The sequence below is a fragment of the Semicossyphus pulcher genome, unplaced genomic scaffold (genome assembly GCF_022749685.1).
Source record: "Semicossyphus pulcher isolate SPU_LCO1_2020_fin unplaced genomic scaffold, fSemPul1.0.p SCAF_4, whole genome shotgun sequence".
NCBI lineage: Eukaryota > Metazoa > Chordata > Actinopteri > Labriformes > Labridae > Semicossyphus > Semicossyphus pulcher.
Genome location: NW_027211715.1, coordinates 3,984,829 through 4,009,197, shown reverse-complemented (window position 1 = coordinate 4,009,197; position 24,369 = coordinate 3,984,829). Strand labels below are relative to the sequence as shown.

Here is a 24,369-nt window from a genome sequence, read left to right as displayed (position 1 = left end):
GTGACTTCAGAAAACGTGTTTCTTACTGTAGAGCTCGGAGGAGCTGGGAGCTAAAAGGCTTATGGTTTAATCCGACGAGGAATGTAAAGGAATATGTTCTTTCTGCAGGTTATAATGCAGATCATGAGGGTTTTGAAATGCTATTTAATAATTTGACATAAAGAGAGACATTCCTCTTTGTCGCTGACAGGCAGAGATGTTGGTTTAGCTTTACAGAGAATTAGAGTTAAGCTGCAATGTCTAACGCTAATCTGCTCATCATCAAACAGTGAGCCTCATGTAAGAACAGTTCTATATTGTGATCCCAAGGTTTGTTCATACAAGAGTTTCAACTTGATGAACGCCACCTGTTCAGGAGTGGGAGCACTTAAGTAAGATTTGATCGCTGGCATGATTGACGGCACTAATTTGCTATATGAGGATCTCTATTCAGCTCTGTTTGTGGGCGAGTTTTAAAAATGTCAAGCAGTAAAAAAAGAATTTCACTCTGCAGATCTTCAAGGCGAGATGTCGGAAATCAGCAGAGGTAAACATAAAATAAAGGAGAGCCAGAAATTGTACAAGGAACTGAAAACATGTAATCAGAGCAGCTTCTTGATGCAACGAGAATAAAGACAGGATGGTTTGAGATGTAGAGAGCCACTAAAAACATCCTGCTCGGGCCTCAAGAATGGCACAGGGAAGTGGGACGCTGGTTTAGCTCAGTTGGTAGAGCAGGCGCCCCACATACAGAGAATACAGTCCACGACGCACTGATCGCAGGTTGGACTCCCAGTCTGCCGATCATTTGGTGCATGTCTTCCCCCACTCTCTACTCCCCACATTTCCTGTCTCACCTAAGCTGTCCTATCAAATAAAGACAAAAGCCCAAAAAATAATATATAAAAAAAGAATTGCCACAGTCCGGTTCGATTCAAATGAGAACAAAAACACTGTGCATTGTGGGTTGCTAAATTGATGTTGACACTTGCAGAGATGCCACGCAGCCAGGCAGCAAGATGAGAAGAGGACAGACGTTGGGGAGCAACAAGGTGAGCGCTCTAATAGAAATATGGGCTGACCAACCAATTTCACAAATGCTTGTGGAAACGCACACAGACACGGAGGTATTCAAACTGTTCAGTGAGAATCTAAAGAAGAATGGAACAGATCGAACTGTGGAACAAGTCGGTTTAAAGTAAAAGAAAACACAAAAAATTCTGCGAGTTCAAGTTCAAGTCTGCGATTATCTCTCGTCTTGTTCTCTCTCTTTGTTTACTTCAGGGAGTTTTTCCCATGTTGAAAGTTGGACCAATCAGAGAGCAGTTTCCTCACACATCAAAACCTTTGGTCCGCTGGTAAAAGCTGCCGTGTGAACACAAACCAAACTCGAGGCAAAATGCAACTTTGTAACAATTTTGTCTTTGATTCAGATCAAACAACCGAACTTTAGTTGTGAAAGATCCCTGATAAATAACATCAGTATGTGGCTGACCGCATCAGGTCAGTGTGCGCTTCTGTGGGCAAAGTCTTACGAGGACTGTCCTTATGAGGCCCATGATAACGTGTTTGAAAGCAGGTGCGCGCTGCGGATGTAGGTGAGGACAGCGGACGCGCAGCCCCGCCTACTCCCCGAACAAAGTATCCAGAGCCGTATAGACAGAGAGTCGCATCAGTGGAGGTCAAATATGCTTCATGATCCACCTTTGCAATGTCACAACTCTCTCTCTCTCTACGGCTCTGAAAGTACCGTAACTCAGTCAGTCAGTCAGTCAGTCAGTCACATACAGGCCCGTGTGTAGGGCTGAACCCGGCGGTCAGCAAAAAACTACAGCCTAAGATGAGCCCCTGTGGACAAACTCAGAGCACCATTGGAAGAGGACTTAGGGCCCGATCAGACAGAATGAAATGCAATATTTAAACTGATTAATATAACCCCTCTATGTGGATGGCACTACTTATTTAACTTGTACATGGGTCTCATGTTTTAAAAAACAATTCATCTTTCATGTACCCTGAGTTTAGTCCCTACTATGATGAATGCAAAAGAGCTAAAGCTCCCCGATTCATACGTTCCATTCATGCACAAACCCTAACAAGTATTGGGTGGAGATGTTTCACACTCTACATCAGGTGTTCATCGTCAAATTAGAACCAAATCCTCTGGCTGCTCTGTTTGGGGTCATTTGAGGGGAGACGCAATTAACTGTGGGAAGTGATGAACTTTATGTTTTGGTTTCCTTCTAGCTCAGGTGGAGGAACGCTGCCCTGCCAAATCACACCTCATGTCCCGCTGAAAACTTTAACCCTATAAATGCTTGATAATAAAGTGCAGTTTAACTACACTGCACACTATTCACAACAAGACCTTAGCGTGGACAGTAAATGTCAGTGTTAATAGCTCAATAGCAGAGAATTTTGTTTATGGTTATAGATATTTTTTTACCTTGACCTTGGTGCAAGATGCTGTTTATATATCCAAACAAACAACAGAGCTCTTTGTCATTCCCTGCAAAACCTCATGAAAAGATTCTGATTTAAAAACATCGTGCCAAAGTTATAAGAGCAAAGACCCGATCTCAGCTGAACAAAACAAGAAAAAAATCCATTTAAGCAATTGAAAGCCTTGAAAGACAGCCGGGAGTCAAAAATTATACCTACATTACAGGTTATTTTTTAACGGTATTAGATACGGTGCAAACCTGAATGAGAAATTGTTAATAATACAAGTGCTGGGGCCAATTATAATGATCGCCCAAATAGGAGTTATTAAACTGCAGGGCAATTTTGGAAATCCAATTCCTAATTTCAGCAACACCTAGCACAGAAAACATCACTGGACGCAGGATTCATCAGGGGGCATTGTTTGCATATCAGCCTCATAACAAGAGAAGTCAAAAATATATGACAGAAAGACGAGCGAGAGTCATACAGTTAGTGATGTCAGACTGTCAGCTGGAACAGATGTTTCTCTGGACACTGACCACCATGAAGACCTTCCTTCTATGAACTTTCATGCACAGGTGCTACAACTTCAAAACCCAAACATTCTGACATCCCTCTTACATCCCACATGATGTTGCAAAGGCTGGGTGTCTTGCAGGGAAACTATTGACAAGACTACAACTAGATTCCTGTTGAGGTTTCCCATCCTACTCAGGGTTGAAGTTTACAAGAATAAAAAAAGAACAATGGAGCAGAAAAAGACGCAGCTTTGGCCGCAGCTGTGTGCTTGGTGTAAGGTATCTGAGATGATTGAGGCTGTAACATTAGCATGAGCTAGCAGTTTGCTAGCAAGCTTTCTTAACTCCTCATTTCTTTCTTACTAGCAAGCGAGCGTCCAGCTATTGAGTCACATTACGTTTGGGCATCATGACAGCAGCCCTCCACGAAGGAAGTCCCCTCTATGTGTACTATCTACACAGTTTGCTGCTTCCTGCTTGGTGCTGGACAACCTATTGGTTGTTCCTAATGTTCATGTCTTTGACCTTTACTATTTGCAAAAGCCAGGAGTAAAAATATTAAACATGTTTGTTTTTATTGGGGGATGCACGGTGTGTAGTGGTTAGTCCGGTAGCCTCCCAGCTATAAGGTTCCCAGTTCAAATCCTTGTTAGGACGTAGTGGGACTTTCTGTGTGGAGTTTGCATGTTCTCCCCGTGCATGCCTGGGTTCCCTCCCGGCTTCCTCCCACAGTCCAAAGACATGCTCGTTAGGTACATTGGTGACTCTAAATTGCCCGTAGGTGTGAATGTGAGTTAGAAAGGTTGTCTGTGTCTGTGTGTCAGCCCTGTGATTGACAGGCGATCAGTCCAGGTGTAACCCCGCCTCTCGCCCAATGACAGCTGGGTTAGGCTCCAGCGCCCCGTGACCCTGAACAGGATAGGCGGTATAGATAATGGATTGATGGATTTTATCAGAATGTGAAGATAAGAAAAAGACTTTAGACAAACCGGACTTAGTTGTATGAACACCTTAAACTAAACAACCAAGATGACAGGAGTGCACACAACTCCAGCAAAAATTGTCTGCAACATTGAAATTGCAAGAAAGATTGTCTGCTGTTAAGCCGCATAAAGACAAACTGAAAAGTCTGCTCAATGACGTCAATGCTGGATGTCTGTCTGGTTGACTTATCCGTCTAATATCTATGTATTACTACAATGTGCGTGCGGTGTAATGTCAACAATTGAGGAGCACATTAAGGAAGAACCCGGCCCGACTCGTCCGTGCATTGAATAATATTTTCTGCATAAGTCCTGCTGTGCTGAAGTTTCAGTTAGTCGTAATAAAACTAAACATTCAGTTCATGTTAGGGCTTTCTTATCCTTACATTAAACATATTTTTTACCACTGTGGAGAAAGGCACAGTATCTGTTTACTCATGACAGGTCCAGAGCACTATTTAATTTCTTCTGCCCTAAAAAGAAAATATTAATAAATAAGCTTTGGGGAAAGTTCTTAAATCACTTCAAAACAACTCCATCCGTATGAGTTATTCTTGCGCGCCCAGTGCATGTTTTCACACCTCATCAATCATCATCTGTGTGTGCTGGATACACACTGAGAGCCTCTCTGTTTACAGGAGAACAGGTCTGTGTACGTACCTCACTGAGGTCAGCGATGGTCAGGTTCATGCCAGCCAGCTGTTTCCACACCGGCTCTGCCAGATTCAGACTAAGAGGGCTTCCGGTCCGGATTGCAATGCCCAGGAGCACTCCTGCAGACACAGCAAGACAGATGGCATTAAACGCTGATCAAACAAGAACAATACTGTCACTGTGCCATGCAGAAAGGGTGCATAATAAAGCAGGAATATCCATAATAAATAAGGCATTCTGAAAAACTCAGGCCAGTGTTTAATCAGCGGAAATGCTTAATACTTAATGCATGTGCACATTTTTAAATAAACATGCATATTTACAGTTTTTGTTTATCTAGGATTAACACCAAAGAAGACCTGAATGGGAGATTAACTGGATTATACCTAGGAAGCGGAACATGCTCATGTGAAGAGAGGACTTGGCGGCGGGGTTGAGCAGGAAGCAGTCCCTGTTTGCGCCCGAATCATCGCGGCCGTTGGGTGTGACGATGAGCAGCGGAGTCAGGGCGTTCTGCAGCTCTTCACACATCTCTGCGATGGACTCACTGTACCCTCCGCCACAGTCGTCCACAGACTCCCCTGAGGAGCAAAACATCCAGGGTGAGGAAATGAACTCATAATTAGACATCCCTTTTTAATAATAATACACCATTTGGAAATTGGGGATGGACATGACAGTGTCACACCTACCTACAAACTTGACCTTCCACACTCGATGAGGGAGCAGCAGACTGTCGGGGCTGAATGAACTCATTTTGGCACACATCTGACCAAATACAGACTTGGTTCCGTCCGGACCTGCCAGGCCCCCTTTACTACGGGAACGCTTCACCTGCAGGGTGAAGAAGAAGGGGGGGAGGGGAAAGGAGAGATTATGTGTGTGTACTTCAAGACAGAGAGGAAGTACTGATAGGCATGAATTCCTGCATATGACAGCTCTAATACAAACATAGCTACACAGGGAGGGGGGCTGCTTGTGTGAAGAGGCAGTGGACCGGACTGAGAATCTATGAGGAGAAATTTCTAAAGCTCAGCCCAGGAAGCCCTGCAGACATGCTGGGGCACAGATCACACACACACCAGGAGAAATCCCGTTATGAAAGACATCACATGTAATGCTCAGGAGCCTGTCTGGAACATAGCCTCACAGTGAGGGTGAGAGGAGGAGGAGGAGGAGGAGGAGGAGGAGGAGGAGGAGGAGGGAGGGAAATACAGTAAGAGTGAGCAGGAGACTCAGAGAAAGATAAAAGTGAAACAGATTATGAGACTGCAGACGTGAGGAATGTGTGTATTAAGTAGAGCCCCACAATTACATATGTCGGCTGATATAACTGGCTCAATATGGGCCATAACAGATAAGTTGCATTATGTAGACTTTTTGACAGAGGACATATAAAACGATGCTTGTTGATGTAGTAATGGTGTACAATCCTCTCAGCACTGTCTGCAGCACATGCAGAAGAGCATTACAGCTGAGCAGTTTATTTTCCACACTAGAATAAGCCATGTCTAAACATGTTTAATATTCTTAAAGTTATTAGTTGAGGAAAGCAGCCTTCTGGGAACCTTTGCATAGTCATATAGGCTACAGTATTCTTCCTGCAGTACCTGTATCCTGTTGAGCTCCACTACAGGTCCATGCTGTCGGTCCCGCACCATCGTGGCTTGAACAACCTTCCTGAAAGCCGCTTCCTGTTCACAGAAAAACAATTTGTTCCCAACAGAGTAATTAGATACGAGCGTCAAGCCAAAAAACAGCATTACCCTGGTACACTGTGGCTGTAAACTCAGCTTTCTAAGTATTTTTCTGGGATAAGAGTCGACCTCATCTCACCTTGCCCTGTGATATAAGGATTCCCCTGAGTGTATCAAATCCCACTGAGGGTCCGTGACCTGTCTGACCCAGGCGACCCTCCAGGTCAAACATGGGAATACACGGGCAGAAGAGCTCTGAGATGTGATGCAGCAGCAGCAGCCTGTTCCTCAGCGCCATGATGGGGATCTCCTGCAGGTGGTTGTACTCCATGGGAACCTTTAACACACCACGCAGACAGTCAGAGATGGACAGCATGACAGGCATTTTGAGGAGCAACTTTTTTTTTGCGGTGCAAAGCTTTACTGCCATCTACTGGAAAACAAGGATGGAAAACAGACACATAATGACAGTAGGTACAGTACCTGTGCAGGCAGTTTTCCAGCATTGGTGGGCTTGCTGGTGGACCAGGCGAGGGTGTGAGCAGAACCACAGGCCACCCTGTTGATTTTCTTGCCCTGCAGCGCAGCGACCAGCCGCGGCCTCTGGATGGCATTAGTCGTCCCATCTCCCAGCTGGCCCTCATCGTTGTCGCCCCATGTGTACACTTCTCCTGAGCCAAACACAACAGCAAAGCTTTCTGTGAAGCTGCAATCCAACCCTGATGATTCAAACTGGCACGATGGCAAACAGAACTTGTTTGATACACTAATCTGACATAAACAATCAAATACATCTCTGGGAACATGAACAAAAAGGACAATCATTCATCAAAGCCTACCATCCTCCGTGCAGCACACACAGTGCAGTGATCCCGTAGCGATGGCGATGACCTTCTTCCCCTGTAGACCCTGAACTTGTCTGGGTCGGCGGACGTGGTCGTCAGAGCCGTGGCCCAGCCGATGATAGTCCCCCTTCCCCCTAAAAGTGACATGTTACAAATGAGCCATCTAATCTCTAACAGCCGCAGTGATAGAAAAGGCCACGAGAGATCTACTCTGCAGCGTGCTGTACGTACCACGTGTACACTGCTCCAGACTTTGTAAGAGCCACAGAAAACTGGGAGCCACACTCCACTTTGACGACTCCGAGGCCGGTGAGAGAGTCGATCTAAAAACATCAATTAAATTCATCAGTCATCTGATTGGCCTAAATGTACAGCTGCATTATCTGAGGATTCATCAGAGCCTGATTCCCTTGGCAGACATACAGCATCAGATGCTTTCATTCTTGGAACTATAAAACCACAACATGTTGAACATTTCTGTTTGCAAGACTCAGACAAATAGACCAGCACATAACTCCACTACTTGACGTTTTACTCTTGCATTAAACAAACCAGATATGTGATGATAACTGGCGAGCTTTAGAGGTGCAGGTAAGTGGATTTTTTAACACTCAACACAGCCAACTTATTCTACCAGTGTACGTCTTAAGGCTAAGCGTTCTGTGACCTCGTTCTGGCTGTAGCTTAGAATTTGGTTGAAGCAAGGCATCGATTTTCGTATCTTACTCACAGAGAGGAGGTGTATAAGTGTCTTCTGGAAAAAAACATTACCTTGAACACTTATCTACTACCCACCCAACGTTTAGAAAGCTCCACTCTAGTGTATTTGGCTTTTTCATGATATTTCTTGTAAATGTTGACTATCGTACAAGCTCCAAGTCAGATTTCATCCTCAAGCTTGTGCAGCAGCTCTGTCATTATCTTACGTCACTATTTGGTCAAAGTTCAGTAACTTCATCAGAGGTTTCCGAGGGACAGGAGTCACTGATTTCACTGTGAAACTGGATCATATGTCTGGATCATCAGCCTTAACAGTTTGGAGCTGTAGACCATGAAGATGTTGGGGTTATGGCTTGGTTAACCCCTGAATGTGAAAGGCCAAACCCAGCGAGAAACCCACCTTGTGTTAATATCCTTCACCTTGATTCATGTTTGAGTGACTGTGTGTTGTGTGTAATGCATTACTTCAGACTTTTTACTAAACGCTGTTCTCTGTTTAAAACATTAAAAGGTAATTTATGTGGCATCTGATCTCAGAAGAAACACAAACTCTGTTGCTAGCTTGTATTCTCCCACATACTCTGATTCCTTCCCACATTAAACAAGCAGGGAAGAAGTCTCAAGTATGGAGTGATGCTTGTGCTGACCTCCAGCGCACACTGCTGTGGAAATTGCTTTACCTTCATGGGGATTTTGCAGCCATCGCTGCCTCCCCGGCCCAATTTGCCGTAGTCCCCGTCTCCCCAGGACCAAACCATGTCATCATCTGTTAGACACAGAGTCTGGGCATCCCCGCTCCCGCAGGCTACATCAATGACCCTGTGACCCTGCAGTGCATCCACCTGGAAAAACCACAGAGACGCAGCTCAGCTTTAGCTCACTGTGATTATCTGGGAAACCTTGTCGCAGTGAGGCAGGGTAAGCAGTTTGATTCCTGTGCAAACACTGACACACACACATGTCGCTTTAACACTTTGTTGTGCACTCAGTGTTAGTGATCACGCTGAAAAGGCTCAGTGAGAGCCAAATGATCACTGACCAGCTTGGGTTTGAGCTGGTCTTCGCTGTCTCCGTGGCCCAGTCGTCCGTAGCGACCTTTGCCCCAGGTGAAGAGCTCTCCGCTGGCAGTGATGCAGGCGCTGTGAGCCCCTCCGGCTGCGATGTCCACCACTTCCACTCCCCTCAGAGACTCAATTACACGAGGGCGGTCGCAGGGACTAAAGTCAAGCAGAGTCACAGACAGAACAGAAACACACGCTTTAATTCTTGATTCTTACAGTGACATGGGTTTGTATTGTCTTTTGTGTGTTATGAACTGAACATTTAAGGTGCAATGAAGTGTTATATTGGATTCAGTTCAGACCTTCTGTTCCCATGGCCGAGCTTCCCGTCCTCAGCCTCTCCCCAGGAGTAGACTTCCCCCTCAGAGGACAGCGCCAGGCAGTGCTTCCCTCCAGAGTTCACAGCCACTTTCCTGATGAAGACGTGTTGGATGGACTCCAGCAGAGTCGGGGTGGACACAGACTCTGTGCCTCCGATACCCAGTCTGCCCCCAGCTCCATATCCTGTTGCATACAGCTGAGAATGAAGACAAATAAATTAGTACAAGAACATGATTCTGATTCTCCTGATTGCTAGAAAACTGGTCTCCCATTTTATAAATTCAGAAAATTTGGACAGACCTTTCCATCGGCAGTGACAGCGAACAGAGTCTGTTCCCCGCCGATAAGCTGCACCGGCCTCAGTGTGGCGAGGGTTTCAGTGGGAGTGGGCACTTTGACCTTTGCCCCCTCGATGCCCCCCAGCTGCCCTCTGTGGTTGTGGCCCCAGCCGTAGATGGTGCCGCTCCCCCCTGCAGAGAGGGTCCAGTCGTCTGGTCGTCGGTTCATCCACTGAACGAGCTGCTCGTCGTGCTCGCGCCTGAACAAGTCGTGGCTCTCGTGGAGGCCGTTCATGCTCTCATGATCAGCCATCAGCTCACGGATTTTCTTCGTAACCTTTGAAGTGGGAAGAAGTGACGGAGGGATTAAAAAAATTCTCAGGTTAAAGGATTATAAAGAAAAGACAGCACACTCACCTCATCCAGGAAGGGTCTTGGTAGAGAAGTTCTCTTGTCAAGAGCCACAGCGACTCTGGAGGCGGTGCAGTATCGGCGGAACCAGGCCCACTTATGGGTCTCAGCACAGCAGGGTAAGGTATCGAGCTCAAGGTCGCAGGCAAGCGCTACCAAGACCTGAACAAGAGGCTAAAATGAGTCTCTGAGAGAAAACTGCAACTTAAGATCAATAAAAACATCAATACACTCTCAGCCTATGTTGTCATTGTGCTGGTGAGGAAACTACTGTGAGCAAACCTTGAAAAATGGACTGTGGAGGAGCTGCTTCCCTCCCCTGACGATGGGGTCCTCGTACTCATACTGCCTCTGCAGAGCCTCTGGTAGACCCTTTACTAGGGCGGCCAACGCACTGCCTGTGAAACTCTGAAAGAAAATACATCATAAATTACATGATTATTAAAAATAATCAACCTTTCATGCTCACATTCACACCTACAGGCAATTTAGAGTCACCATTGAAGCTAACGAGCGTGGGAGGAAGCCGGAGTACCTGGAGGGAACCCACGCATGCACGGAGAGAACATGCAAACTCCACACAGAAAGGCCAAACCGGGATTCAAACTAAGAACCTTCTGGCTGTCTAGCTAATTCTAGAAAGTCATTACACTGTATATACACAGTAAATATGTAAATAAAGTCATTTTATCAGTGTGATCACACTGAACTCACCATAGAACGAGCCTCGCCTTCGTTGTCACCCAGCAGCCTGTTGATGTTGATGGACTGACCGTACTCGGTGGTCAAGAGCTTCCGTAACCTCTGCAGAGCCCACATCCTGTGCCCAGCAGCTGCACAAAATAAAACATAACATGAGCTCATTTTTAAGACTACAGTTGCAGTGCAAGCCCACTAAAAAAAGATGACAATGAAAAAACTGCACTCATTCATTATCAGGGGGCAGAGGCAGATACTGGCAGTGCGATGAAAGGAGGTTAAAGTTTAAAAAGCTCAAACACTGCTCACATCAGGACAGATGTTTAAACCAGGAAGTACAAAAGTGAGACTTCAGTTAAAATTAATTCAGAGTTAATTTTACGTTGGAGATAATTTTTTATTTAAAGTAATAATCCTGAAGATTTTAATTTAATAAATGTCTGTTAAAGTATCTATCTATCGCCGAATGAGGTAACACAATGGTGATTGAGCCTATGATGAAAGCCTTTACATTTGCAGTATTACAGACTGGGTGTCTGTGGTGACACACTCGGACAAATCACAAGCAGCGCCCAGTTAGTGACGCGTTTTCCATCAGCCAGCAGTGGTTGGTCTGCCAGAGAGGGTAGGCGGAGCTAAGCGGCTGCTTTTCTGCTCTCTGCAAGTGTTGCGAGTAAACAGTAATCTACTATGGCTGAACAAACAAAGAAAAGATGGATGACTACAGATACAACTTCAAAAAGAAGTGAAAATCCAAAGAAAAAGAAACAAACTCGACGCTCAGATGAAGCAAACAGTCTGAAAAGGAAAGCGACCGTCAGCCAGGAAAATCAAGAGTTACAACCGGAGCCAACCGTGGACGTCACACATGCAGCACTGTCTGGATATCTGGGAAGTGTGCTCCTGCAATTACTGTTTGTCTCCATTGGTGCCGCCAAAGAGAACGAAACTGAAATCTTCGAGATTATAACTTTAAGTTCGTTAAAATAAAGTTAATGTTTTATTGAAATTTGTTTGAACTACAAAGCTTCCAGATGTTCTTATGAGCTGAGATCAGAAGTAACTGCATATTTATCAGGAATCCACCTCTTGGATAGCATCCATTTTTTAAACAGCCTCCTCATCTACTGTTTTGATCTGATCTTTCAGTATTATAAACACCCTTGTTGGGAGATTTTAGGATTTTGGAGACTCTCCCAACCACTCCCACAAGGTTATACAAATAAAAGCCTATACATGGCTGATCAGGACAATAATACTGTACCTAGCGCACTCAGCTGGGCACAAGCAGCCAGGGAAGCAGCTAGACGAGGCACAATGCTCCTGTTGGAGGCAAAGTTGAGCCTGAAGTCCAGGAGGCATGTGACCAGGTCCATGGAGGGGCAGGAGAGGATACAGCGATCAGACAGCAAGTCTTTGGGACCTGAGGAAGGACACAAAAAGAGCTCAGTGTCATAAGCTTATGCAGTCATATTATAGAGATATATCCTTTCAAATGCCATAAGTAATATGTCAGTGATACAATATCTGGTTTATTAGATATGTTAGTTCATGTAGTTAAACCTCTGCTGATAAAACCAGTGTCAACACTTTGTTGTATGTATTGCACTCAGCTCACCAGCAGCAGGCATGATGGGGTAGACAGTGAAGCGCCAGCCCCAGCCGTTCACAGAGCCGTCACTGGTGAATTTCCATTTGAGTTCATCTCCTGGGATCCTTAACTCACTGGACCAGTCAGACCACTCCCGACCTGAAACACACACACGCATTAATTTTTGATTCACTGGAAAAAGCTCAATTACAATTCATTTAAACGATCTTCCTCTCATCACCTGATCTGACAGACACGATCCTATTGGCTCCATCCATGATTGTCAACGGGTCGTGGCGTCTCTCAGTTGAACATTGTCGGTCAAACTCTATCCTCAGACCCTCAGCGCCTACAAAACAACAAAAGAAATTGTCATTCAAGTTGCACTAGGTAAAAACATTTACCCAACGTCTGATTCCTTTTCTATTGTTACCTGGGATCTTCACAGTACCACTGGTCGAGGTGTCGTCTGTGTACGGATGGCTGCTCTCCACAACAACGGGCTGGGAGGACAGACGGCCGCTCTGCGAGTCTGTGGCGACGTCCTCCAACTCAGTGACACACAGCTCCAGCAGCATGTCAGCAACCTGCAAACCGCAGAGAGCCGAAGTTACAACCGAACTCCTTTTAACATTAAAACTCTGTAATAGAAATAGACGATCAATGCCTAAATTGCTCTTTGTGATTTAAGCAGTTCTTATTTATTAGATGCTCAGAGGTTATGAACCGTAAAATTAAGTGTATAAGACGCACTTTTAATACTTTTTTTTCCCCATCTAAAAAGTGGTACAACTGTGCGACCAATATACCAGTATAAAATGCAGAGAGGTATTTTATTGTGTTACGGTATTTTACCCAGACGATGGAGCTATAATGTAGCTAAAGCTTTGTCACAGTCAAGACCGCTAGTGCAGCCGCCACCCTCACAACAATAGCAAACTATCAAAAGTCAGAAAGGCATCAATGTTCATCCTTTGTGAATATTACTATAAAAAAGTTAATAAAAAACCACCACAGTGATGAACTACATGCTGTCATTTACAGATAAACGTGTTTCCGGTTCCCGTCACAGTTCATGCTCGCTTCGTTTTCATTTAGGTTTTTTTTTTGTTCAAATTTTATGGAAAACTACTTCAATTCATGAACATTTGTTTACATTTAGTCGGGAGCTGGACACATCACCAAGTTGGCTATGAACTCTGGGTAACTACCAGAGGAAAGTCTGCAGATATGCAGACTTACAGAAAGTCAGTCAAAGTGACAGTGGGACAGCACTAAGCCCTCACACACTCACTGGGAACGCGTCTCAAAGTCTGTGAGTCAGTGAGTGTGGAGATCGAGGGATTTAGTCAATCAACATTACCGTACGCTGAGCTCAACTACCGCACCTGTAGCTAGCAGGATTACAAACTCAACATGGCGAAAACAGGTGGTAAGCTAGGATTTGTGCGTTTTGAATGTGTTTCAAATGAAAATACATTTAAATAGTGTTGAAATAACTTTAAGTACACGTTTTTATTAAACCTTTTTAACTCTGGGATACCCCCCAAAAACAGACTGCGTCTTATATTCCGGTGCGACTTGTTTTTCAGATTTTTTGTAAGTCAGTGAAGAATAATAATTTATTTTAATATTGAAACTGTGCTATAAATAAAAGAAAAGTATAAATCTGACATGTCTTTTCATCGTAAACACACAATTTTGATCGGAAATAATGTAGAAACTTGAAGAAAATATTATACTCTAAAAGTTATTTGAAGTCAGCACGACTTCTATTATTTGAAATGTGGTCATTTTAAGAGCAGAGTGCAAAGGCTCTTGATAATTTCTCTTGATATTCGGCATTTTGACCCATATCGGCATCGGCCATTTTTTTTTTTTTTTTAATCCGGCGGCCGATAAGAGTTCATTTCTTTGCAAATTTTATTTAACTTTGTTTTACTTACTTTATAAAACTTCAGGAAGTTATTTATTTATTTATTTATTTAAATTTTCAGTTAACTTTATAAGAGATGCTGCTGACCCTGGGAACTCCCTGCGCTTTTTGTTTGTTTGTTTAATAAACATATGCTGAAAGGAATTTAAACAAAGTTAAGTGTTGGAGTTTGTGTTACTCAAAGTTTTGACGTCAATATTTTCACTTTTACTGCAAATGAATATCGGCTCCAAATATCGGTTATCGGCCTTCTTGACTACTAATAATCGGTATCGGTATCTTCCCTGAAAAAAACACATCAGTCTATCTCTACTTTGATGTAAAAACTTCATCAGGTTATGAAAGTAATGCTTTAATTATTATCCTACAGTTCTGATTTTAGAGCTAATATCGTTTTGAGTTTAGACCTCCGGCTGCTGCCCGCAGCTGAAGGTCTTTTTTCATGGGGTTAATCACGAGGCCGACACGGAACAGAGAGAGTTAATCACCTGTGGATACGCTGTACCCATGCCGGAGAGCACAGCAGATAACACCTCCTTGCCCTTGTCTCCAGAGCGACAAGACACGGCGAGTTTGAGCAGGTCCACCATCACACGTGTGTCATCAGGCACAAGCAGACTTGTGAACTCATCGAGGTACTGAGGCTCCGGACCGACCACTTTACTCTGGCTCTCAGAGTCCTGAAGATGAACAGAGAAAAAGTGTTAGCTACATATAGCTGGGGTTAATAGCTTCCCAAACACACATGCTCAGTTTGACATACCTCCTTGGTCTTGGTCATGGTTTCAGCGATGATGCTGGCAGCTCCGGGGTCATCAGTGACGGGGATGAACGGACGAGACGAGGCACCGGAGGCAGAAGGAGTCATAGCTGAGGATGGGGTGACCGCTTCGTCTGATGAAGGGATCTGCTCACACACAAAAAATACACCTTAAAAACAAGCTTCAAACTTTTTTTGTACTAGCTTATCCCAGTACTTTATTCAAACTAAAATGTTACCTTTAGACTGCTGTAAAGCCAGTATTCATTCTCAATGTCCGGAGTGTCAAATAATACATCCCAAGCGCCTTGTGAAACAAAACGAGGCAAGTAGGGAATACATGGAAACCTTGTGATCTTTCTACGTATTCGAAACAAAGTTATGTGGGTTTAGCTTTTGTAGCAATTAGCCATTTCTAAAGTAATTCAGTCCTTTCTAGTTTTTAATTAGGGCTACTTTTTTTGCAGTAGCCATTCAATGTGTTTACACTCAACAATGACCTCTCTATACAAAGTTTTGTTAGAGGTGGAGTCCATTGTTCTTTCACTGTATTCAAATTGCCTTCACAGGAAATGATGTCGCATGTAATCCAGAGAAATATTAACCCATCAATATGACCCTCGCTGTTCCTTTTACACTCTATTAAAGCTATCTGAAAGTAAAAGGACATCCTACAGCCATTTCTTTGCTTCACAATGGATATGAAATACAAGGAAAAAAAGTAATTTTCTACATTTTTATCAGCATTTTTGGTTTTAGTAAGAAAATAATAGAGCAGACAGGAGAGCCACAGTGAGCTGTTGGACGTGTGCAGCTCTTCGTCCAACTCCTCAGCACGGTTACGCAATTTCCTGCTAAAATGAGGAACACTACTCATCTGTGCACAACATAAAATTAGATTGCCCTTAAAATTATTGAGTAACTTAAAAAATGTGAGCTTGTTTGTCTGCACTTTGAACAGCTACATCGGTTGCTCTTCTGTCAAAGTGACTTCTCAATGAGAGTTTACTTAAGCATTAAACTGCACAGTAAACATGGATGTTTGAGCTGCACAGTAAATCATTGTGCGATGTGATTGTTGCACATGTGCACATCGCAGGATGTTTGTGAGGCAAATTAACTGCAACACATGAAGCTGCTACTTTCTTGTTGCTTGGTGCAAAAGGAGTACTCGCCATTTTCTCGTTTTCCATGACTTATCTACTGAAAAAGTCCTTCTGACATCACATTAGTGCAGCTCTTAATGAAAGCAAAGAGTCATCTGACGCTGTGCTGCTGTTTCACCTGCTTTTAAACGGTAAACAAGCACCGACGCAGCTGTTGCTGTCACACAAAAGTCGGCGGGATGATCGAGGCAGGCTTTTAGTTATACGTGGCGGCTTTTCAGTGTGTGTATTGCCGTTATCAGCGGCACATCGTCCCTGTGCTCGTTAATGCTGTGGCTACATAAAGAGACCGCTCAAGGAGCAGACTTGTTTAGTTTCAGCGGCTTCATCTGCAGCACACACACGCCGTGAGGTTGCGTGTGCCGACAGAAAGTAGGAGACAGTGAGATTTTAATCGTTACTTGTATATGTACTGTTACAGCTGTGTAAAAACACACTGCATATATCCGGTAGGCTATAATTTCATGTATCTTTTTATATTGCATTAAATATCGCTGAAGACAAAGTTATTGCAATATCACTTTTTTCCAGTATCGTGCAGCTCTGATGGGTGTCACCAAATCTTTCAGTACTGAAATCTGAAAGGTTCATACTTTAAAGCCCAGAGTGTGAACAAGGACAAAGTTGTGGTAGAAAACATTGTTGTAGTTATGATCAAAGGCCTGTGAAAGTTTCTAGTGTTCCCCAGTTGGACCCAAATATAGTTTGCTGATGGTTGCATCCATACACCTGGTCGATATGAAAAAAACAAACATGCACTTTGCATAAATTTAGAGCAGATCAGCACAAAATGCAGTGGAGGCAGCACTTTACTGACTAGGTTTTTCACAAACTTTGTGTTTCAAGTCATACTAAATCCATTTTCCTCACCTCTCCTTTTTTGTCCTGCCAGGGATTAGGGCTGACTCTTTCCTCAGCTTCAGGCAGGACGGGAGGACCTTCTTCATCACTCACACTGGATGAGGACGAGGAGTCTGACGGGGGAACAGGTGAGCTGGAAGGACACTCTGCTGGCAGGATCATGCTGGCTGGCATCAGAGCACCGACAACGGCATCTCTGTGGGAACACACGGGGAGTCAAGTCAGCAACAACTAATGACAAATACCAGAGAGCTGATTGAATTGTAAGAGGTCACACACACTTTCATCTCATCATGTTCAGACCTTACAGATTCTTAATCCTGTATTCTTGCACAGCGTTGCTCTCACTTTCCAACCCTCAAAACTTACACTGCACTTTTGCCATCAAAGTCCTGAAGCATCTTATGCCTATCATACTCCAGAAGACTGAAACACTTTGTCACAGACTATAACATTTTGCAAAGTCTTCAGGGTTGCTGTTTATAAGACTATAACTAGATTCCCAGAGAGATTATTTCCCATCATGCTCCTGAAAATTTACAAGAAGAAAAACTAACACTAGGGAGAATCAGAAGCACCCTCAGTGCAGATGGAGGCTGTAATCTTAGCGTGATTAGCTTTACAAGCTAGCAGGCTGCTAGTGAGGCATTTCCTTTCTACCTTCTTCAGTCTTTCAGCGGTTCATCACAGCTAACCACAGACCAGCAGCACTCCAGCAAGCAAGCATCCAACTACTGCATCACAAACAGTTAGGACACGCTGAAAACAGCCTTTTAACGGGGAGTTGCCTGCACCTTCCCAGAGTCCTCTCCATGTTTATCATATACCAGGTTTCCTGTTTGGTGCTAGAGGGAACACTGTTGATTTGTTTACATATTCATTTGCTTTGATCAAGATTAATAATAATAAATAATAAAAAACATTTGATTTTACAGGAGTCAAGAATAGAAAAAGACAGACTTAAAAGAGTTTTGCGTCTACTTAACGTCTTTTAATGTGTCTCACTGAATGTGGTTATTTATTTGATCCCTTTTTCCAAAACATTTATTTCCAATTATGTAATTTCTTAATATTTGAGCATATAAATCTGGGCATATTTACAAATATTTTAAGAAAAGAGGGGGGATGACATGGGAGAAAGTTGACCAGACATGAGATGCTTGTGTTGCTGTTACATGTTGTGCATGTGTGCTTCTTCTGACCCACCGTGAGAGTTCATCTCACCCCCTTTGGGACAACATACCTTGCATACATGATTTGTAGAGCTGACAGAACATGAGACAGAGCCTGCTGCTTGGCCAAGTTGCCGTCCAGACTGAGGAGAATCTTTGCCAGCGACGGTCGATTAGGCTTCACGCTGCTCTGCCCGCTCAGCTTGTTGCTCACTGCTGATGAGTCACTGTCTGACTGGACGCCTGTGGGGTACAACACCGAAACAAAGAGACACACTGTCACTGATGGGAGGCACCCTAAACTAGCTCCAACAATCATCACTCAGCAGCAGATTCAGCCCTTTGATTCGAGTACAACCTCTCCATAAGAAAGTACTCAATGTTTTGTGTTGTGGACAAAACTTTTGTGACATTTTAGAGACCAAACAAGTAATCAAATATTCAAGATGATAATGTTTAGATTAATTGACAATGAAAATAAAAGTGTTGTAATTAACATATTCATATAAAAATAGGGTAAACAATGACATAGGATGGAAATGATTGCAAACAACCTGGGTGCGTGATGTATGCAAGATTATTAGCGTAACATTTTATTAAATGTTCAATAAAATGTAAATAAAAGACTAAAACAAGCTCACTGTCAAGGACACACGGTGCTTTGGCTGAGATATTATTCATCATGAACAAAAAAGTCTGTTTAGTCATTTCAAATGTGCACTAGAGTGCGTTTTTCTCTAACAAGTTTAAATCGGAAATTCTACTTTTAGCTGTTTGATAAATGCAGGCCTTGGTCTGACACTGGCAGAACAGCTCCCCCTTATGGACAATATTCATAACACATGTGAGAGCCAGTGAGAAAGTCATGAAGGGTGGGTAAAACATGTACAGGGTAGCTAGCTGTGTGTAAATATGCTGCAAGGAAAGGCGGGATTACCTAAATAGGAAGCTCCGAGGGAGTCCCTGGCCGTCTGGAAAAGTACCGGCTCATGAACTGAAGGTGTGGTCACATCCACGGTGGTCCACGCCACGCTGTGGGAGGAGCCACAAGCCACTCGAGTGATCTTCTGTCCCTCCAGACCTTGAACCAGAGTGGGCTTCCTGTTCACAGTGGTGGTGCCGTTGCCCTGCTGGCCGTGGTCATTGTCGCCCCACGCATACACCTGACAGAGGAGCACAATAACATGATTGCATTTTACTGGGGTTCGTTTTAAATAGACAATCATTCACTGAATCTCCATACCTTTGTGATCAGGTCTAAAGGAAAGCCACGCAAGACAAAGCAAAGGCACTGCTCCAAGCACTCGATCTTAATAAGCTCTTAAAGTGGTCAAATATTGAGTAGCTGCCTCTCATCATTGGAAGTGATGTGCTCACATTATTAAATTTGTTCTGAGGGAAGGTAATATACAAGATGAAATAATGTATGTAACAGCAAAGGTCAGGGGTGCCTTAAAAGTGGAGTGAGAGTCAATAAATAAACTCCATCTAGAGGGGAAGAGAGTCACAGAGCTGGAACAGAGCCATGGCAGTAAACGAGCCGAGTGCCTGAGCGATGTGCTCAGGTTTATAACGCTGTGATGCTGGAGGTCAGTACAAACCTGTCCTGTCTCTGTAACAGCCAAACAGTGCAGTGCTCCAACAGCAACATGGACGATCTTCTTCCCCCTCAGTCCCTCCACCATCTGGGGCTTCCGCACATGGACATCAGTGCCATGGCCCAACCGGAAATAGTCCCCTTTGCCCCTGTTTGGAAATGAAATCAGTGAACACTCATTGGAAAACGACGATGAATAATCATGCAGAGTGATTGTAACAACTTACCAGGTCCACACAACTCCAGATTTAGTGAGAGCCAAGGAGAACTGTGCTCCACATTCAATCTGGCAGACGCCCTGCCCGTTGAGCCTCTCAATGTTCTGGGGGATGTTGCAGCCCTCGCTGCCTCCCCGACCCAGCTTCCCAAAGTCCCCGTCACCCCAGGAGAACACCAACCCTGACAGGAAAACAAACACACATTACTGACTAGACACTGAAACACATCTATCAATGTCAAAAGATTAATCTCTAGACTCCACAGAATACTTTAATGCTTTAACAGAAATACCTTCATCAGTGAGGGCCAGGGTTTGAGCATCCCTGCTCCCACAAGCCACCTGGATGACGCGGTGTCCCAGAAGCACTTTCACCTAGATGACAGACACATGGCAATTTAAGAACTATATAATTAATTGCATAGCAGGAAAACATCATCACAAATATAGCTCATTAATTATCTAGTTGTACACATTGTAAAGGAAGCAGATGGAAAGGTGTATCTCTATTACTAACCTTAAGCCCATCATTGTCCTCTTTAAGTAAAGACAGCAGGTAGAATATACAGACGTACCAGTTTAGGCCTCAGCTGTGTGGTGTTGTCCCCATGTCCGAGTCGGCCATACTCCCCTAAACCCCAGCTGTACAGCTCCCCGCTGGAGGTGATGGCTGCACTGTGAGAGCTGCCGCAGGCGATGTCGCGGATACGCTTGGTCTTCAGGGCCTCGATCAAACGAGGCTTGTCACAGTTCCTACGATGGGAAAAAACATTCGTATCTTCAGTAACATCTTTTGGAGGTTTTCCACAGCACTACATCATCGAGTGTCAAACAGAGTTACCTTTACAGCCCTGCCTTCAAAGCAATAAACATCTACCTTAGGCCATTATTATATTATTTACCTTCATTGCAAGGATTAAGGGATGTTCGCATAACAGTAAAAAGCCTGGAGTTGCACAACAAATTTCGTGAAGTGACAATACCCAAACTGGTATAACAAAATCCCCATCTTGAAAGTATTTCCAGTGTTTTTTCAGTACAACATACATTCTGCTGAAGTGTCCCAGTTTGCCGTCGTCTCCCTCTCCCCAGGAGAACACCTTCCCGTCCACAGTCAAGGCCATAGCATGGCGACCGCCAGAATGCACAGCGACCTTCTTCACCACGTAGTTACTGAGTGCGGTGATCTGACGAGGGATCGGGATGGTCCCACTGGAAAGGCCCAGGCCCAACCTGCCGTTAGTGGCCTCTCCACACGCGTAAATCTTCCCCTCGACCGTCACTGCAACAGCGACACATTGTTAGACACCATATGTGCATGTATATAATGTAAGAACATAAACTCTGATTTACATTTATCGCTCACCTGCAAAGAGGCTTTTGGAACCACCGGCCACTTGAACCACATTAAGTGCAGAGAGAGTTTCAGAGAAGGAGGGCACCTTGATCTGTGACGGACACAAACAAAAGGGATTAGAGGATGCAGCAGATTCTGAGCTTCTCCCACAGGTTCAGCCTGAAGATGTGTCTGCTCCTCTTTGCCGTACATCCTCTTTATCACCACTGGGTTATCAACAAGTGTTTGGGACGTCCTCAAAAGGGGACAAAGTGAAACATAATCACAATACAGAGCGTGGAACTGGGTTGCATAATACATCAGGGTCACTGGCAGAAAGTAACAAAGTTAATTTACTCAAACACTGTACTTAAGTTCAATTCTGAAGACCTGTACTTGACTTGAGCATCTCCAATATTTCCTACAGGGAAATATTAAGGTAACAACAACAACTGTAGTTATTTGCCATTTTGATACACTGTCTGTGTGGAAGGGGCTGTGTTTATGTAATTCCCAAAAGCAAAGAAAAAGAAACACAGAAAGGTTGGTTAGGTTTAGCCGAGTGTGCAAATCTGAGTTGCTAAGTTATTTTCTTGGCATTGGGAAAAACAAGAAGCAAACAGCAGTGGATAGTCTTCTTGTTCTCAGTCTCTAATCATAGAATTTGGCCTCATTAAGACTGGAATGACAAAGCACTGTTAGTCTCTTTTTTTGACATGCTCATAAAAAGTTAAAAACATGAATATGTCTTTATTGCATTCTGTAGTCTACACAAACTGCGGCACCTGAAAGCAGCGTGGCCATGTTTGTTTTTGTGAAGCTTGTCAGACCTCACAACAGTAACTAAGGGGGACGGAGCTTAGGACAAATCTTTGTATAAGTTGTGTTTATTGTTGCGTATAAGAATAATAATGCAGAGCTACTAAAACATTCTCACTATTTGAAGTTTTAAAAATGTGTGTTTAAGACCAACATCTTACTCAGAGTAGCACATATGACGACTCACGGACTCATGTTTTAATTCATGTGAAAAGGAAGCACTGTGTGAAGCTACCTTTGTTTTCCCTTAATGCAGAGGGTCTGAGCCACTTAAAGAATAGGCTAGTACTCAGCTGTACCTTAGAGCCCTTGAGTCCTCCCAGCTGGTCCTTGTCATTCAGACCCCACACGAACACTTTGGTCCTGATGGTGGCTGCAGACTCCAGCCCTGATGACTTCTTCCGAGCAAGACTGAAAGGACGAATCAAAAACATTTAGTGAGATCCTGGAAATAAATCTACTTCATCTTCACTTTCTAATGTTCCTGTCTAGCTTCCATAATGGTATCAAACCGTGCATCTGTGAGCATATACATACAAATCTATTCAGCGTTTACATATCATATCAAATCCTCAAAATAAAGATGAGCTGATTGGCCTGCGTCGGTAAAAAACCCATGCCTGGATTTCTCATGCTTGCTACGTCTGCAACCACACCACACACGATCCCTCACAGGTTTGATAATCAAGCACTCAAACACTTATTTCCTGCCCCGTCATACCTCCCAGTGGCAGTTTTGTCATCATCGTCTTCCTCGTTATCAGATGCCAGGAAAGGCACGGTGGCGAGGTCTTCATCTTCTGCTCTGATGCGTCCAACGATGCCAAGTCCATGAATCTTGCAGTCTATACCAGAGCTGCGGCACTGCTTGATGGCAACCTCGATGTACCTGTGATACTGGGGGAGCGGCATTGTTTAAGTTATTAAACAGTTATTCTTTATTATTTATTAGAAGTTAACATAACTAGGTCTTCAAACCAACCTCAGTGCAGTCACTCAGAAGGAGGACAGTGGTGTCTGTGGGGTTGATGTTAACTGTCTTCAGCTCAATTAAGTTGTTTAAAGAGCTTCCACCTGCATATATAGAATAAAACGTCACTTATGATACAAGAAAAACGATTTAAACTTTAAAAGAACAACAGAAACTTAACTCACCTGACACCACCACCAGGGAGGGCATGTAGCTGCTGTCCGCTGGGTCCACTATCATCTTCAGTCTGTGCACGAGAACGTCTGGGAAGAGCTCGAGACGAATCCAGTGCTGCAGGAGGACAGAATGACAAAACCTGTCAAGTGATGCATTACTCTTTAACGAAGCTAAACTGAATAGACTGTCATCCAGCTTATTAGAGTAAGCAATCCAATCTCCTGCCTTTCCCTGCGAGCCGGAGGACTGCCAACACTGATCACTGCAGTCGATGAGGCGTGAGGCCTGGTTCACGGAGGATGACACATTGAGGCTCTTGACAGCACGAGACCAGTCGTCGATCAGCATCCCGCGCTGGCTGCTGTGATGCTTCTTGAGCTGTTTTCCTGAGCGGCCGCAGAATGCTGGAGACTGGCCTGATTGTAGGAAAGATTAACAACATTTTTACACACATGCACACACACAAAAACAGCACAGACACAGTCAGGAAGAATGTGACTTGCCTGGCTCGTTGATTCTGCCAAAGGAATGTCTGGTGTTGTGTTTGCACGTCTTAAAGCAGTTTTCACAGAAGTCGAAGTCGTCACAGTTTCTGCATTTGAACCGGGGGCCGTTTATAGGGAACATCTGACAGCCGTCACACCTGTGGACAACACAAGTTGCATTTGAACATCATATTGACGCAGTGGCATTTGCAGCAGGACATTGCTGGAGGGGACTGAGAGACGCAGCACATTTGGACAGACTGTGCCGTTATTAAACTGAAGTTACTATTGAAATGGCCAACCATGTTCCATAAGGGAGTGCCGAGCATCTTGCAAACCAGAACTATGATCACTTGTTACCTGACACGCTGCACAATGTATTTTAATTGTTCTTCTGGTGTTTTGTTTATTTGTATCTGTATTGTCACTTCTAATGTTTCTGTTTTTGCAGTCTCGGAACCCATCGGCTATATTCTGAAGACAGTATATCCAGTGAACATGTTGGGCGTGTCCGGTTTAGCCAGCGGTTAGCGATAAACGACCTGTCAAGACCTCCTTCTCCGTGCGCTGCATTGTTAACAGTCCAGTCAGCAGCCTGAGAAGCGACCGTGTGCTCAGATCAAAGTGAAGTGAAATTCTCCCCTCCACATATGTCTGCAAAATAAACACTG

At 44.0% G+C, this 24,369-nt stretch overlaps 1 protein-coding gene across 3 annotated transcripts in view; it reads right to left on the bottom strand.

Moving 5' to 3' along the window:
* herc2 (HECT and RLD domain containing E3 ubiquitin protein ligase 2) overlaps positions 1-24,369 on the bottom strand; it is a 61,832-nt gene that overhangs the window by 7,711 nt on the left and 29,752 nt on the right. For 2 of the 3 annotated variants that reach the window (XM_069679325.1, XM_069679327.1), the window contains exons 52-87: positions 23,717-23,856; positions 23,439-23,629; positions 23,222-23,327; positions 23,049-23,140; positions 22,788-22,963; positions 22,366-22,477; positions 21,278-21,359; positions 20,959-21,193; positions 20,487-20,664; positions 20,205-20,286; positions 19,922-20,093; positions 19,699-19,843; positions 19,035-19,260; positions 18,169-18,340; positions 16,935-17,121; positions 14,902-15,045; positions 14,627-14,818; positions 12,636-12,789; positions 12,444-12,551; positions 12,230-12,361; positions 11,876-12,034; positions 10,627-10,745; positions 10,195-10,320; positions 9,919-10,074; positions 9,524-9,838; positions 9,205-9,419; positions 8,881-9,058; positions 8,522-8,683; positions 7,353-7,444; positions 7,116-7,255; positions 6,760-6,947; positions 6,416-6,613; positions 6,190-6,273; positions 5,272-5,413; positions 4,966-5,160; positions 4,586-4,698 (exon numbers count right to left, since the gene is read on the bottom strand). In XM_069679325.1, the coding sequence (XP_069535426.1) occupies positions 4,586-4,698; positions 4,966-5,160; positions 5,272-5,413; positions 6,190-6,273; positions 6,416-6,613; positions 6,760-6,947; positions 7,116-7,255; positions 7,353-7,444; positions 8,522-8,683; positions 8,881-9,058; positions 9,205-9,419; positions 9,524-9,838; positions 9,919-10,074; positions 10,195-10,320; positions 10,627-10,745; positions 11,876-12,034; positions 12,230-12,361; positions 12,444-12,551; positions 12,636-12,789; positions 14,627-14,818; positions 14,902-15,045; positions 16,935-17,121; positions 18,169-18,340; positions 19,035-19,260; positions 19,699-19,843; positions 19,922-20,093; positions 20,205-20,286; positions 20,487-20,664; positions 20,959-21,193; positions 21,278-21,359; positions 22,366-22,477; positions 22,788-22,963; positions 23,049-23,140; positions 23,222-23,327; positions 23,439-23,629; positions 23,717-23,856 (5,608 nt within the window). The remainder of the gene's footprint in view (positions 1-4,585; positions 4,699-4,965; positions 5,161-5,271; positions 5,414-6,189; positions 6,274-6,415; positions 6,614-6,759; positions 6,948-7,115; positions 7,256-7,352; positions 7,445-8,521; positions 8,684-8,880; positions 9,059-9,204; positions 9,420-9,523; positions 9,839-9,918; positions 10,075-10,194; positions 10,321-10,626; positions 10,746-11,875; positions 12,035-12,229; positions 12,362-12,443; positions 12,552-12,635; positions 12,790-14,626; positions 14,819-14,901; positions 15,046-16,934; positions 17,122-18,168; positions 18,341-19,034; positions 19,261-19,698; positions 19,844-19,921; positions 20,094-20,204; positions 20,287-20,486; positions 20,665-20,958; positions 21,194-21,277; positions 21,360-22,365; positions 22,478-22,787; positions 22,964-23,048; positions 23,141-23,221; positions 23,328-23,438; positions 23,630-23,716; positions 23,857-24,369) is intronic. The other variant, XM_069679328.1, reaches the window with a different exon arrangement.